Consider the following 16,297-nt stretch of genomic DNA (forward strand, 5'->3'; position numbering starts at 1 on the left):
TGAATGCCTCCTTCATAGCTAAAGACATGGGAATGTTCTATTCAGATTCTGCATTTATAAATCACATCTTGTAACAGATTTATGAATAGTAAAGAAACTTCCTAGTGGCTCCTGTAACACACACTTCATTAGCATTGACTCCAAACCTCCCCTGCTGACTGCCTCCAGCTCAGAGCATTGAGCACTCGTACCCCTAAACCCACCTAAGGTTTATGAAGTGTGAGCTTTAGGGACCTGGGAATTCTTGCAGAAGGAAGGCTAGGCCAGTCACCCAAAATTATCCCATAAAAGTGGCCTAAGGTGTCACTGCAGACATGTCCATAATGACAAATCACCAAGGGGGCTGGGAGAACAGGCCTGCATTTCCACTGTGGATTTCAGGTACATCATCCTCCCACCTGCTGTGCTGATAAAGAGGCAAACACTGACAGCCACAGCAGGGAACAGCTCAGAGCTGCTGTGAGCACTGGGCAGAGAGGCTTGTGCGGATTCTCTGCTCAGACATCTCGCTTCTCCTTGCCCTGTTGATAGTAAAAGGGTTTTAAAATCATGGGGATTTAGGGTTAAAAGGAAAATTAAGCTTAGTAGGGCCTGAGAAAAATAAATACCCTAGGTACATGAAGACCTTGTACCTTGCTAGAACTGCACCTGTGTAGCTAGTACATGATAAATGATATAATTGTTAGATGTGATGATTGTTTAGGAAGTAAATATAATTACTGTTTAATGAGAAACTGTGGTCAGGGGCCTAAGAAAGATCACGAGAATATCATGTCAATGTATACAATAGAACAATATAGATTTAATACTTAATATGTAAGTTATATAAGGCTAGAATATAAAATACACCCAACTCGAAAGCCATGTCGGAGTCAGATTTGGGTCTGGACCCCTGATTCCCTGAGCTCTCCATAAAAGCACCTGCAGATAACCATAGCTCATGATTCTGTGCGTTCCTGAATGCTGACACTGTCCGTGCCCAGCTCCCCACTGAGGCTGCTGGTCCTTCCTCTCTTCTCTCTCATCACCCCCATCCTCCCAGTCCCTACTCGGGGCTCTCACACGAACACCTGGCCGGGGACACAGGGCAGGTGTCGGAATCTGAGCTATTGATGATTCCGAGATTGTAGAAAGTCTCTGTCTTTCTGCCCCGCTGCCAAAGAAGAAGCCATAATTCATCTGTGCTGGTTTCAAGGTTGTTTATTCTGTTTATCTCTAACATGTTCTGCTGCCCTGCCGCAGCTCTGTCCTGCAGGGCAGCGTGTGGGGCTCTGCCCTCAGTGGGATGGTACAAACATTAAATACCAGAAACTACCTGTGCTGGATTTACAATAACGTGCCAATATCTGTCACCTACGTTGGACAGTGTGTCCCCAGCCTGAACCAACAGAAAAATGCCAACACCACAGTGAAACATGGAGGGCATGAAGAAGGAGAAAAAGGACAAGGCACACCCAATTTCCTCCATCTTGTCCCCTTTGCACCCCTAATCTGGAATCCTAAAATTTTACTTTTGCACCCGTGCCACACTTAATTATTCCTTATCTCAAACACTCAGAGGTGGTAATTCATCCTGTAAGATTGAAAACGCTTTTCCATGGACAGAGATCACAGACAGTGTCTCTGGGGGCTCTGTCCAGGGGGGTTCCTGACCCCTGCCAGGGTCCCAGACCTGCCAGGCAGCCAGAGGGATGCCAGGGCAGGCAGGGAACACACAGAACTACTGGGACAATCCACACCCTCTCTGCTTCCCTGCCTGCCCAGCCACCCCTTCCCAGCTGCAGCAAACACCAGGTGAGCTCTGCACTGGCCACAGAAACCACCCTTGCAGTGCTCTGCATGGAATAACAACATTTTAAGGCAATCTGCTGCTATTAAAGCTGTGTAGAGATTTCTCTGGGGTGGGGGAAAGAGAGAGATCGGGCTCTTGAGTATTCATATTTATCAAGGAAATGCAAATAGCTGGGACATGGCAAAGTAACGAGATAAAGCTCACTGAGCAGAAAATGAAACTCTTGATAACAAAGCATTCAGGAACTCAGTTAATGCTCTGATCATTCACTAATAGCAGCAAGACATTTCTATGAATTTTAAGACTATTCCACCTTGCAAATGGAAACATGTCAAGGTCTAAGTTTCTTTTTCTATTAAAATGAAGGAAATAAATTTGTTTCCTAGCATTTTCTCTCATTTGTTTCCTGGATTTAAATAATATGTGAGTCAGCATGTTCTCAGCACACGCTTTCACCATATTAGTTATCTAAAAATACAACACTGAGCAGCCAGCACCATTTGAACTGAGAGGGATTTCAGGCTATTTCTTGCATACTTAAAATCAAGTGACACCAAAACCACTGCCATGGTCAGCTATTGAAGCTGTTCAGAGCACAAAATATTCACACAGTGTCAGTGTCTTCTCTAAATTCCGTATGGCTCTGTCAGTGAACCAAGACACCCCACAGAGTTCCGAACAGGATAATTTTACAATTTAAACCCTACATCCCCCTGCCCTAGGCCCATCTAAAGTGACTGGTATCTAAGTGATAGGAAGGCATGCCTTCACTTGGAAGGAAGTGGAGATCTGCTGTATAAATCAGCGTGTCTGTCATAATTCACCAGCCTGTCTTATCAACTCATGCTTGGCGTGTGTTCCCTTAGGCAGAACCTGATGTTGTAAATTAATCAGCTGCTGCTGCTTTTTTGGAAGTTTGGATATGTGTAAAAGGTCTTTAGAGGCTGAGGACCTGCAGGTAATTCCTTCCTGCCATCTCTCCTATCCTCTGTATTTTCCCATGAAGAACTGGCTTTGGGTAAAGAAAAATATAGTGTATAAAAATTCCAGCTCAGATGTTCCCTTGGGACAACAGCCACCAGATACTGCTTCCCTATGCTCCACATCTGTGACTGTTTCAGTTTCACTCATTCCTGGTCATGCTGCCCTTTACAGATGCACTTTTGTGCCTTTTTTCATGGCTGTTTAAGCACATGGTTATTCTGAGTAGACCATACGGCATCTAAATGCATCTCAGATGCTGCAAATTGCTGCTGCATACTTTTAAAATAAATTAATCTGTAGCCTTTTAAATAACTGACTTAGGACAGCCTCCTGTACACCAGCCATTTCTCTAGGAAACTCATCTATGGCTGCAAGAAAGAAAAGGCAGCCTGTGCTACTGCAGAAACCCAAAATACAGTAAATACAAACCCAAATTTGTTTCTTAGTGGATAAAGTCTCTGAGAGCAGTCAAGGGGAATACTACAATCAATCCCAGACATTTTACAGGTGAGTCAAGTATATTTTATCTTTCTCTTGGCATTTCCATTCAGCCAAAGAGCTTCCATGATCCAATAAACTGTTCTTAGCTTCCTGAAGCTCAGGAGAGGAGTTGAGAGCTCTTTGCTTAAATTCTTAATTGGGGTAAAATTTACAATTTAAAGTAGAACTAAAACAAAACTCACAAGCAGCATTTGCAGCTAGATGAAATAGATGCTTCGGTGTTTATTATGATGGATAACAAGATCTCAACAGTGCTCCTACATAAAAAATGTCAGACTAAGCCCAGTGCTCCCACAGGATAATGTGATCATTAAATTTCTACCCTAAATGAGGTGGAAGGACTAAAAATTTCAGAGAACACAGGATATTTCTTCTCTTTCTGCTAAACAATCACTGCTGGCATTCTCATATTTCTTGCCTGATCATTAACCACTGACATAATTAATATGCACTCACAGAAGCCTCAGCACAGTTAGAACATAATCACCTATAGATTTGATTCATGGAAGTGTCTTTTTGGAATAACTAAGACAGATTAGGTTTCTTAAATTGTCTTGGATACAGAAGCAACAAAAAGCAAGTTGAGACTTGCCAACTGTGGAGGGGTCCTAATTAACAACTCAATTAAAAAAGGCAAATTAAAACTTTATGGTTCGTTATCCTTCATTGCTTAATAAATTGTTTTGCTAAGCAAATTATTAAGAATGATTATTCTATAAGCTGAAATAGTATCTGGCTCTCCACATTTTTTAAAAATTCAATAAAATAAAACCAGTTTGTTTTCAAATATCCAAACTATACTGCTTGCAGAACTTTGGGCCAATTCAAGGACAAGAGCATAAATGTGTTAGAAAGTTACTATAAACATAAAAAAATTATTTCTCCTCTTTTTTACATTGAAGAATATCTCCAGCTCTTGTGATGAAGAAAAGAGTTTCTATATATTCTTTATTTTTTACTGTTTTTCTTTTTTAATGTGGCCCATCAACATGAATTGTCCCCCTCCTAACATCATGGATTTCTTGACATGTTCAGAACTTTTGGAATTATTATTTGATAGTTCAGGATACTGAGGGATGAATAAAACAGGTTTGATCATAGGGAATATTTGACAACCTACAAGAAATTCCAGAATTATTCATCTTTACAGTTTTAAAATATGTTTACGGATATTTTTAGATGTCATAAACTGTCCCTCAAGACAATATTTGCAAGTCTGTGTTTCTTACTGTGCTAGACAACAAAATCTTGAGCCATTTTCATATAAAAATATACTAATATGCTGCTGGAAATAGGAAACCCTCTATTGTCTTGAAGTCTTGTTTCCTACTTTGTAATCCTGTACATATAAAAAAATTAAAAACTAGAGCCCAATGTGGTTTGAGTAGAAAACCACAGTACTTTGTTTCAAACTCTGACTTACTAGAGGCAGAAAAAAAATATTTTGCAGGTTTTTACTGGTTCTAAATTTAGCAAAACAAAAATGAAGATCACATTAATGAGAGTTAGAAGATAATGCCAATTAATGAACAGGAAGGAAATCAACTGCAAGAGTCTACTAAAGACAGAAGGTCACAGAGTCTCTAAAACAGATGAAATTCAGCATCCCCAATTGCCCAGGGTATTTCAGGAATCAGTTATCATCTCCTTTCTGATCTCTCTTTCCTGCCACAAATTTGAGCAGGTCAAACACTCCAGAAATGCCTACACTGCTAAGAGACAGATTTTATCCTGAAGAGAACAGAGAGAATTCCAAATGCTGATTCCAGCTGGACACCCATGGATATCAGGTGTTTCTGGACCTGCTGAAGGCAGAAATTCTCACTTTTCACTTGCCATGAGCACCTCTCCTCTCCCTGTTCCTCACACGCTGAGGGATACAGAATTATCAGGACTCAGATTTGGCAGAAAAATTAAGGCACATGAAAAACCCAACCCCTTTTTTCTCTTCCACACTGATGCCTGCATACATCAGAGACCTCAGAAACTGCAGCAGTTCACAATGATAATTATCTGATGCTATAAAACACTGACATTGCTATTGCACTATCAAATGGCAAATAAAACTTCCTACATAGGTTTTCCTTGCCCATAAAACTCAGGTAACTGATTAGGTAAAAAATTACTGGAAATACTTTCCTTTGCACCTATTTAGAAAAGTATTTTTAAAAACTGGACATGCCTAATTTTACTGAAAAACATAAAAAATTGTTTCTCTGACAGAAAAGCAAAGTTGGGATAAAGTATTAACAGCTTCAGTGGAACAGAAAAGGGAATTTTGTTGCAGACAATCCATGAAAGATTAATTTCTCATTCATCACTAAAACTACCTTCATTAAAGGTAAGTTAATTTATAAATACCAGTTGTGTCATTAAGAAATTCCATTTATACAGTCATTATAGCCTTTTCTACTTAGACAGGATCCAGCTGTTTTATTAACAATCTTTCTGAGCATCTTCAATGACAGCTCAGCCTTACTCAGCAGAAAACAGGCACGAGTTTCTGCACCAAAGCAGATTGTTCAGCAAGACAAGCAACTTGCCTACAAAACCATGGAAACAAATTAATGTGTGCTGCTGACAACCAGAGAAGTTACAAAGGGAACTTCATTAGAAGGTTACTCATTATTTCCACTTGCTAGTAAGGAGATCAAAATTTTTATTTTCCTTGTGGTTTTGGTTGAGTTTTGCACATTTGTTTTTCTTTTTTTTTCTCCTCTTTATAATTAGCAGCATATTTAGATCATGATTTTACTGGCAATACGATGCATTTTGGGCAATGCTCTGAATAAATACTACTCATGCAGGATCTAAAGTGGACATTTCATCTCAAACCTTTATGGTTTTTTAAACTTTCTCATTACAGAAATACATCACAGAACTCCACAAGGATTTTCACTTCATATCCTGCATTATTCCTGAGTGGAACAGTTCATTTTCCTGCATATATAGGATTTAAGGAATTAAATACTTACAGAGCATATGGATTGAATTAGATTTACATGTAGGTAATTGACAGTTTTAAACTCCCTACTACACACAGAAAAAAAAAAAAAAAAAAAAAAAAAAAAAGAACTGGCCACACAACATTCTCTTAAGGTCTGAAACCAAAGCAGCAGCTTGGAAAACAAAAACAAATTGGGATCAATGGGGAAAACACAGTCTCTACAAGGAAGGGAATGGTTTTTCCTGCCCTCAAGATTCACAAAGAAAATATAAGATACATGAACTGAATACTCCAAAGCCATTTATCACAATAAGTGAATTTATGACTTCTAAGAGATGTCCTTCCTTGGGGATGGAGGCAAAGGGAAACATCCTCAGCCTGCTACTCCCAAACTGCTCCTTGGGCTGCTTAAGCTTTACAGTCTGCAGGGAAAAGCATGACAACTTTGCCACAGTTATTCTATTAAAAAACTGCAAAGTCGTTTCCCTTTCTTTATAGGAACTCAACTTCATTTGTTCCCCTTTCTCTTTAACAATTCATATTCATATCCAAATAGACAAAAATATTAAATTTACCATCACATGGGTGACTTTCACATAGCAGGTAGCAATTTGTTTTATCAGATCCTACCCCAAAGCAAAAAGCAGCCATAGAAATGTTTTAACATTAGAGAGAAAAGACAGATTACACTAAATCCAGAGATAACCTTTTACAGATAGATGTTTAATTTCATGAGATTTCCTCAAGTCAGCTTAGTGAGATCTCAGTAAAAAATCGACATGATGGCTATTCAGCAAAATCAGTGTAAAGAATAACCTTGGAGAAACCATATTTTTTAAGTGTTCTCTTATGAACTAATAGCAAACAATGCATTGACATCAAAATATGATTGGCAGGCAGTATGACAGGACAGTAAATATGTGAAAAACATTTCAACCCATATACAGACAATCTAATCTAGAAGCTACTTACCATAAAGAAAGAAAGAACACTTATAATGACTTGCAAATAATAATGGCCTTCATTTCCCAATATACAGAACCAGTTTAACAAAGTTATAAAGAAACTGAAAATTTGAAAATCCATTGAAATTCAGTATTTTGTAAGTTCAGACAGAGCAACAACTGGAAAATCCTATACTTGAAAGAATACAGGAAGGAGAAACTTGGATAAAACAAGAGTGTTTCTATTGCTAAGGCAACAGAGAAGCATAAATAAAATCTGGGAAAACAAAGCAATTTTCAGCAGTTCTTACATGGGTAGAGCTGGGAACATCAATATCACCAGTGGCAAACCCCTCCAAACAGGCACAGAGGTTTTCTTAGGATCTCTTTATAACAGTAATAATAATGATAAAGCAAAACAAAGTTAAAAAAAAAGAGAAAAAAGCTCACATGTCTAAGAAGAGATGAATCAAATTATCTAATCCAATTTCTGATGGTTAATCCCAATGTTCCCCTGGTAGTGAAATCCCAGGAAGAACACTTGGCAGAGTGGCAGCTCCTGATCTTCCCACTGCCAGCACTGCTTGCACAACTGATTAAACAACTCTGGCTGTGCAAAACCACCTAACCTAAAGGATGAATTATTAATCAAGGAATTCCCAGCAAGTTCTCACTGATGAATTGATGCTGCTGCTGACTTGCAAAACCAGCTGCTTTTATTTCATTAGTTAAGAATAGTTTAATTTCTGAAATGACTGCAATGAACGAGGTTTTCATTTTCCCAAGGTCTCCCATATTTTAAGGAAAAACTTCAAATGGAAAGACTTCCCACTCAGGTGGTGTTGATCACACCTGAGTTCTCAAACACACTAACAAATGTTGTTCTGATTCTTAAGATTTTCTAAAGCCTTCTGAGTTTACATTCTGTTAGAGAACTTTCTCACACAACTTTCTGTAAACAATCTATTGTTTTGCATTCCTTCATAGGGGTGGAGAAATTTGATGTACTAGTGGTTTGTCCAATGTCTTTGGAGAGGTGGCACCTTCACTCCCCAATCCCCTGTCACCTTTGGAAAAGTATAAAAGTTGGAGTCAGAAAATAAACTTCCTCTTTTTCACCTTGCAAACAGCAAGGTGGAATTGTGCTTTCAGTAACAACAAACAAAGACACACAAACATTCCAAACCAACTGTCACACAGGAATGGATCCCCCTGCAGCTGCAGGAAAAGAAACATTTTCAAATGAAAACTGATCCTGCACCATGCAATAAAGCACTTGTCTGATATTCATGAATTCATTATTGTGTGAGTAAAGGAAGATAAAATGAGAAATACTCAGTGATGTAAATAGCTTTATGCCCTGTCTGGTCAAAATATTAAATCATCAATTATCTTTTCATCTGAATGCTCAAATAAAATAGAATCTCAGCTGAAGATATGATCAATTCCAGTTAAATGCTTACAGATCTCAAATGAGAATTTAGTTAACCATGAACAAAAGATATGAAAATGCCAAGTTAAAACAAAGGTGCCAGGGAACCTTCATCCACTGAACCTACAGACAGGTTTAATTATGTTAAACAACAGCCAAAAAGTTGGTCTGGGCACAAGTTGGTTACCTGGGCACAAATCCTGCAGCTACAAAAATTCTATAATCAGCACAGCATCAGAAAGCCAATATTAAAGTTTTAGTTCATAATGATGAATATTCACTACAGGTGAATTTGAGTGGTGTTTTATTGTCTTTCCCTACCCATTCCCTTTCAAAGCACAGCTAAATTATTATTCTTTTTACAAAGCCGTTTATTCAAAACTCACTCAATCGACATTTAATAAACTTTGATTATCTCATGAATTGAAAAATACAACTCTTTCCTACTTGTTGGGTCATAGACATACTTGGAAATGATGAGGTTGGAATAAAGTTCACCCCTGCAAGTCCTCCATTTCATATGCAACAACTATGACTTGCCACATGCCACAGATGAATTAAGAGGACTTACACAACAATAACAAATACAAAGTGGCCTTTAAGATGTCCATGTGCACAAAAAGATGGCGAAGTCCAGCAAGTTTTATTGTTGTTTATTTGTTGTTCCACAACAAATAAAACCCCACAAATCCAGCAGTGCAGGGCTGGGGGCTCTCCCTGTGCCCCAAACCCCACAAATCCAGCAGTGCAGGGCTGGGGGCTATTCCTGTGCCCCAAACCCCACAAATCCAGCAGTGCAGGGCTGGGAGCTCTCCCTGTGCCCCAAACCCCACAAATCCAGCAGTGCAGGGCTGGGGGCTATTCCTGTGCCCCAAACCCCACAAATCCAGCAGTGCAGGGCTGGGGGCTCTCCCTGTACCCCAAACCCCACAAATCCAGCAGTGCAGGGCTGGGGGCTCTCCCTTGCAGGGAAGCAGACCCCTGGCTGCCAGCCCAGCCCCACACCAGTGAAGCCACTCACACCAGTAACACAAATACCAAACATCTGGGAGCTCACACAGGAGCAGAGCAGACCTGAGCAAGCCCTGCTGTGAAATACAGCAAAATCATTCCCAAATTGTGGAGTGAAGATTGTGCCTTGTGAAAAATGCATTTTTTATGATTGGCGTTTTGCAAATGTTACAATGAATATTATATGTGTAATGTTAGAAAGTTATGCTGTATTAATTCTCTTACGTAGTGTGTTAAATGTAGTTTTAGGTTCCAACATAATGTTAAAATAGAGACTACTTATGTGGGGGGAGTTTTCTTTTTAGGAATGAGATACTCGCTATGAGGAACACCTAAATCTTCCAAAGGAGAGGAATTTATGGTTTTCTTATCAGAAGAATTTCTTCAGGCCTTGCTCAGACTGGAAGATGCCGTGGGGATTAAAGGAAACAGCTGACATACAACAGACAGAGTTTCTTGTTTAGAATAGAATGTATGCATAACTATGAAGGATATGTGAATATGCAACAAATGTATTGGTTTAAGGATGATTCCTTTGTTCACAAGTCATACTTTTTGTGACTGAGTGCCCAAGAGCAGCTGGACATCCGTAATTCTTTGCTTTTTATTGTCTTGTAATTGTCCTAACTCTAAACTTTATTACTCTAATTGTATTATTATTTTTATAACCATTTTAATATTATTAAACTTTGAAAATTTTAAAAACCAAGTGATTGGCATTTTTCACATGCCTCCAAAACCAAAGGTCACCTGACTATCAATTCTTTGCCATCACAATGATTTACAGGAGATTTCCAGGCAGGTTTCCAGACACCAGCTACCCTGGAAGTTCCATGAACACAGCTTATTTAGTGCTGCTCAAGTGCTTTCAGTGATTTAACAGCCTAATCTCCTCTGTATACTACTGCACTCTGCCTCTGAAGGGACCAAAATAGAAATCCAACTGCACTGTCCTGCCCAGATAAGCAATTTTCTGCCATCTGAATGCAGAATGCTGAACTTTCCTCCTCACCCAAGCAAAACAGACATTTCAGGCATATACTTATGATGTTCCTGATATTATATAGCATTAACATACTATGTATATTATTTCAGATAGTAATTTAAATGAATGAGATATTTGACAGCTTTTTTTTTATTCATTATTACAGCCTTGTTGTGTCATCTTCTGGCTTTTATATAAGACTTACTTTGAGATGCTAAAAACTGACAAAATTTTGCTATAATACTATTATCAGTAAAATATTTTAATACTTCCCAAGCAGAGAAATAAACCACTGGCCTCAATGTTCACCATACTGTAATGCAGAAATTCTGCTTATTTTTCTAATCTCTGTCTCTCCTAGGCTACATAGAGGAGCCCTAACAGGGCTATACACACAAACACCCCAAAATAAATATAAATAGCTATAATATCAGGTATAAACATGTCAGTGAGAGATACACAACATAAAAGAACATAAAAGGGGATAAGGTGGTAGTGACCATGATGGTTTGGCTGCCCTGTGCATTCCACCTTCACTGACTTTCAGCATTCCTGTGGTAGCACAGGCTGTCTCCAAAGCAAGTGACATCCTGATGGCTACTAAATAATGAGAATCAGGGTGAGAAGTGTCATGGGACAAAACACTGCAAAACAGGATCAGTTTGTTTGGGGGAGTTCTTCCCAAATTTTAACCCATTCCTGGCTAAGAATCGACACAGTGCAAACAACACATGCTACAAATTTATGATTTAAAGTCTTGCTCATACAACTTGCTGATCAGATAATAAAAATAACTTGCTTATTTTCAGGGAGCTTTTCAGAGTGGACTTGATATTCTGTCTTCAAAAGCTGTCCAGGTACAAATGCTCCAGAAACAGCCCAGCTTACTCAGCCCTTGTGCTTAGCTGTTCCTTCCACCACAAACCAGTTCTGAACTTCAGTTTCCCAGTGCCTGAATAACCACATTAATTTAAGCTCAACAGCTCCCAGTATCACTCAAATCTACACATCACTTTTGCTACAATGCTGTCAAGATGCCAAAGTCTGAAGCCAGAATGTTTCTTAATCACTGAAATGCTGATTTTGGACTGTGCTACCACTGAATCCTTATTATTTATCTACTCCCTAAAAATCAGGGGGAAAATATTTTTCCTGTTTATTGGTATTATTGTTACTATTATTATTCACTACCTCCATCTACCATGAGATAAATCAAATATGAGCCACTCCAAGGCACACTGGCTGCTGGCACCAAGCCATACAAGGCAAGAAAGTTTTCTTACCTGTTTAACATAACAGCTCAATTTTCCACAGCAATTTAGAGCTGCTGAGAAAACGAGGCACTGATTTTATTTTCCTCAAGACTGTGTACAATTGCCATGCATTGCAGGCTCATGATCCCACAGCATTTCTGGCTAATTTTTGAAAATGTCTTACACCTGCAAGGACACGCTAGGGCAAGTAAATGCTGTGCTTCCTTCTCCATATCTATTGCCTTTCATATGGATCTCACATATTTACATTGCAAATCCATCTCTGAGATGAGAAAGTAATTTAACTCTCACAAGCTCAAGTAATTTTGATGTTGTATCCCAGCACAGACTTCCTGCATATAGCTGCACTCCCAACTCAAAAGCCTCTTGCTCTGTTTTTCTGTGATAGTTATATTTCTTGTTTAATTGTGGTTTTATCTTAAAACAACCAAAAATGCATTATGCAAATAAGTCCTTTCAAGAAATCACTTTGTGAAACTAAAATAAACTTGAAGGTTTATTGCCTTGTAAATTATTCATTGTAGCCTTTTAAATGACAGGATACAAACTGTACAAAACAAGGCAGCAGGAGAGACACGTCTATTTTTAAAATCACATTGAGTGTGACATCATGCTCCCAAAAGTCTGCCAGCACAGGCTCTGGGAAGCAACTTTTCCATGATCTGGGAAGCAGCCACAGGCTCACACTGCCCCTCCTTCAGGCTGTGCCAAAGCCACAGAGCCAGGAGAACACTGCACAAACAACCACACAGGCTTTCCAAAAGCACTCACCCCATCCCTCAGCCACTTCTGGAAAGGCTTGTGTCTGAAACCCAGATTGAAAATCCCCACTGACCTCAGGTTCCTGCCCAGCTCTGAGCACACCCCTGGGTATGAGCATTGCTGTGGTGTCAGGATCCTCCCAGCCACACGTAGCATCTCCTGGCCAGTCTCTTTTCTCAGCTGCAGGTTCCTCCTGCCACAATGAGTTCTGCAGTTAGACAAAGGCTCCTGGGGCTGCAGCACTTCTGTGTCCTCAAGGTCCACTCTGTGCTCCTTCCATCCTCCTCCACAAGCCTCTAATACTTTGTGCATTCTGCAAGACATTGTCCTCCTCATTCTATTGGTTCTGTAATTCCAAAATCCCAGCCCCAGAAGAAATGTCTTCATTCAGCTACAAGACGAACATCCAGGTACTTCACTGTGCCCCAACCCAGTGAAAATCTTTAATGGCTTAATTGTCCACAGCTGAGGGGATCAGCTGTGCTGACCTCCAAACTACACACAGGCATTTCCAATCATCAGCCTGAGGAACCTCACCTGGCTGCAATGAGCCAGACAGAAACTGAGCTATACACTGAAAACCTCAGGTGAAACCAATTAACAAAGTTTTCCTACAGTTCTAAATAATTAAAACTCTTGAGCATAGGTATAGTTTCTCTATGGCAGCTCAACAGTTTGAACATATCAAGTTTGCTCTCAATACACTGTCAAACTTCCTTCTTCCAAAAATATTCCATGGGAATTTTTAATGAAGCATCTGATGCCATATTTTTATATCCTTTATGTCAATTGCTTGGAAAGCATCAAATTTTCTACAGAATAAACTTAAAGCAGAAAGGTTTCCTCCACGTTCTGTGTTCAGAGTAACAATGAATTCAGTTATTTTTGGCTCATCCTCACCCTCTGTTCCTTTCCCCTTCATTACAGAGAAGTGACCTCTGCTCTGCCAACAGGCGATGTCACCTTCTGTCCCCTGCTGGGTACATGCTCAAAAGAAAACATTTACAAAAGAGCCTGCACTTACCCCATGCTGCCTTCTAGGATACAGGAGACAGATCTAAGGAGCTGCAGGTTCACCTTCTCTGACCGCTTTCAAGTCACACCAAGCACAGCACCTCCAGAACAAAACCCCAACAAAAATAAAAGCCCCTCTTGCCTGCCAAGGTTGCCCGTGCTGTTTTAGCACTGCTCCACATTTCCCACCTCTCCAGCACTGCAGGCTCACTGGGAAGCTTTTGCAAAAGGGAATGTTTTTACCGTGCCTTCAAAGCGCGCTTCCCCGAAATCAGGAAAAAAACAAATGCTAATTAAAAGTAAAGTGATGATGACTGTGACATTTAAAAAAATATATTTAAAAAATGCAATTCTGTAGCAAATTATGAAAGTTTTGTTGTTGTTGTTGTTTTTTTTTTAAATCAAAAATCATATTTGGGCATGAACTGCCAAGGCAACTTCACAAAGATATCAAAAATGCCCGAGAATAACGACTGGCCATTTATCAACACATTTATCCATACAAGAAGCTAAAATCAAAGCATACCTGTGACTTAGTTCAGCATTCACTGATCACTCTATTTTAAAATAGCTTTTAGCAGTGCAAATGCAGGTTCTGACTGTATTATAACTTAAATATTAACCAATTCATTATACTTCACAAAATAAACTTCCCTGAAAGCCACTGCAAATCACTGCTACAGATTCAGTCCTTCCTGTATTTTACCTCTTCTGCCCCAAAATGAAGATACTTCCTTATCTTTCTGCAGGCAACCAAATGGGCAGAGAATACATCTATTTCTGCTTAACTAGAAAGCACAAATTACAAAACTTAAATCCCTCACATGCTTCAGTGTTCCTCTCTGAATGTATTGTAGAGCTATCATAAAGAAAGATTAAAAACTATTTAACCGTAATTAAAAGCTGACTAATATGTACAGACTAGAAAGTAAATCACTAAGGCAAAAGATTTTGTGTTCATTCATCTCAATTTTCTGTTGTAGGGAAACTTTCCATAAAAATGATTGCTTCATTTCAACAGCAACACAGTCTTTTGTTTCTTATTCACTCTTGCCAGTTGTCATCCCCTTCATCTTTATGGTTCATAACTCTCAAAAACTGACTTCTCCAACAATATGCATTTAAAACATGTATAGATCAAATGCTCAAAAATAAAAGAATTTGTTTTCCATCGCTTACATTTGGTTCTATGAATGCTTTTCTATGAAGACAAGGTAGCAATCACTTTTCAAACCTCAGAAATCCTCCAGCTTATTTGCCCATACCAAAGATATTTGCTTTTCACTGTTTACTAAGGAGACTGTTTGGCTTCTCAAAATAAGAATTTCTGTGCACAAACTGATACAATCATCTTCTCCTTCTCAGGAGGGATGCTCACCATCACATTTCCAGAGGGCAAAAAACTCGCTCAGTTATTCTCACATGCACTGAGAGATTTTGCACTCTTACTTGGCCACTGAGGAATGAGAACAATAATTTCAGGGCAAACAATTTTGGAAAATACATACAGAAAGTAACATCAGGATGGTTGAAAATCCAACTCCGTTTCTTACAAGTCTGAGGCAGAAACAATGAAATACAGCAGGCTGCCATTAATTAAAGAGACTTTCACATGGAAAAACCAACCTCCTGGCAAAACCTCGAGCTGCATAAAAGAAATTAATCTCAATGGCAGCAGCAAGTGTTTCATGGCATGAAATGCAGGAAAGTATTTTGTGCTGCCATGGAATGATTTGGCAGGACAACACTGCAGATCATGAAATACACAGAACATCAATGACCCTTCAAAACAACTTACCCCCTTCACCCCCTACAATTTCTACTGTTGTGCACCCAATATTTGGTCTTGTTTCCCATATTGAATATTATACTCATGGCCCAGATCCTGCTCCTGACAGGAAATACATAATGCCCTGTATCTCTCAAGCGTGCAGTTCACAGAGTGCTGCAAAATGCAGGAGTCCCACAGCCTGGAGCTGCTTTTGAGTCCACAAAGATACTTGCCAAGAAAGTGTTAAAAGATTAAATAGCAGGAGAAATAATCCATGTATTCATTAAATTGCCTTTCAGTGTAATGGTACAAAAGGTATTAAAACTCTCTGGAGCAGGGTTAATAACAGATTTTATGGAAGTGGTTAATTAAGAGGTCAGCAGTTTCCTTGTACATTTACATTGGGTTTATGGACAGATTTGGTTGACGGAATGTATTACCCCATGTAAACTGGTAAGCTTGTAAGACCTGAAGGTAGCAGTTCCTGAAAAAATGGATTTTGCTGGGCTGTGCTTTGCTGTGTTAACATCAGTGGGTCCCTGAGCACTTCCACTCAGCAAGAGCCTGCTTCCAAAACTTCTGACAAAGTCACCAAGCTCACAAACACCTGGAATCACAGTGGTAAAACTGGATATAAAGAGCAAATTACACATACCAAAAAAAACCCAACTCTTTAAAACCATTTCCTAATTGCTGCACTGAGCCAGGCTGGCTGGAATTCCCTTTCCCTGTGGCAAGAGAGAGAGAGGGAAGAGAGGCAGGTGTGGCAAGCACATTTCTCTCCCTCTCAGGATTTTTCATAGAGGTGCACAGAGAGAAACGAAAGAGAAAACAATTTCTATTTCTGCTCCTTGTTTTTCTTATGTGGAATGTGTTTCAC

General features: G+C 39.3%; 1 protein-coding gene across 35 annotated transcripts in view; it reads right to left on the minus strand.

Annotated features, from left to right (window-relative positions):
• The window catches only part of RBFOX1 (RNA binding fox-1 homolog 1), a 1,140,648-nt gene that overhangs the window by 714,613 nt on the left and 409,738 nt on the right, over nucleotides 1–16,297 (minus strand). Inside the window, exon 1 of one of the 35 annotated variants that reach the window (XM_072935881.1) lies at nucleotides 12,706–12,765. The exons of the other annotated variants lie outside the window; for them this stretch is intronic. Coding sequence (XP_072791982.1) covers nucleotides 12,706–12,750 — 45 coding nt within the window. The 5' untranslated portion in view covers nucleotides 12,751–12,765. Of the gene's footprint in view, nucleotides 1–12,705; nucleotides 12,766–16,297 lie in introns of those variants that run through there. 35 annotated transcript variants of the gene reach the window in all.

This window comes from Taeniopygia guttata, chromosome 14 (genome assembly GCF_048771995.1).
Source record: "Taeniopygia guttata chromosome 14, bTaeGut7.mat, whole genome shotgun sequence".
In the NCBI taxonomy this organism is placed as follows: domain Eukaryota; kingdom Metazoa; phylum Chordata; class Aves; order Passeriformes; family Estrildidae; genus Taeniopygia; species Taeniopygia guttata.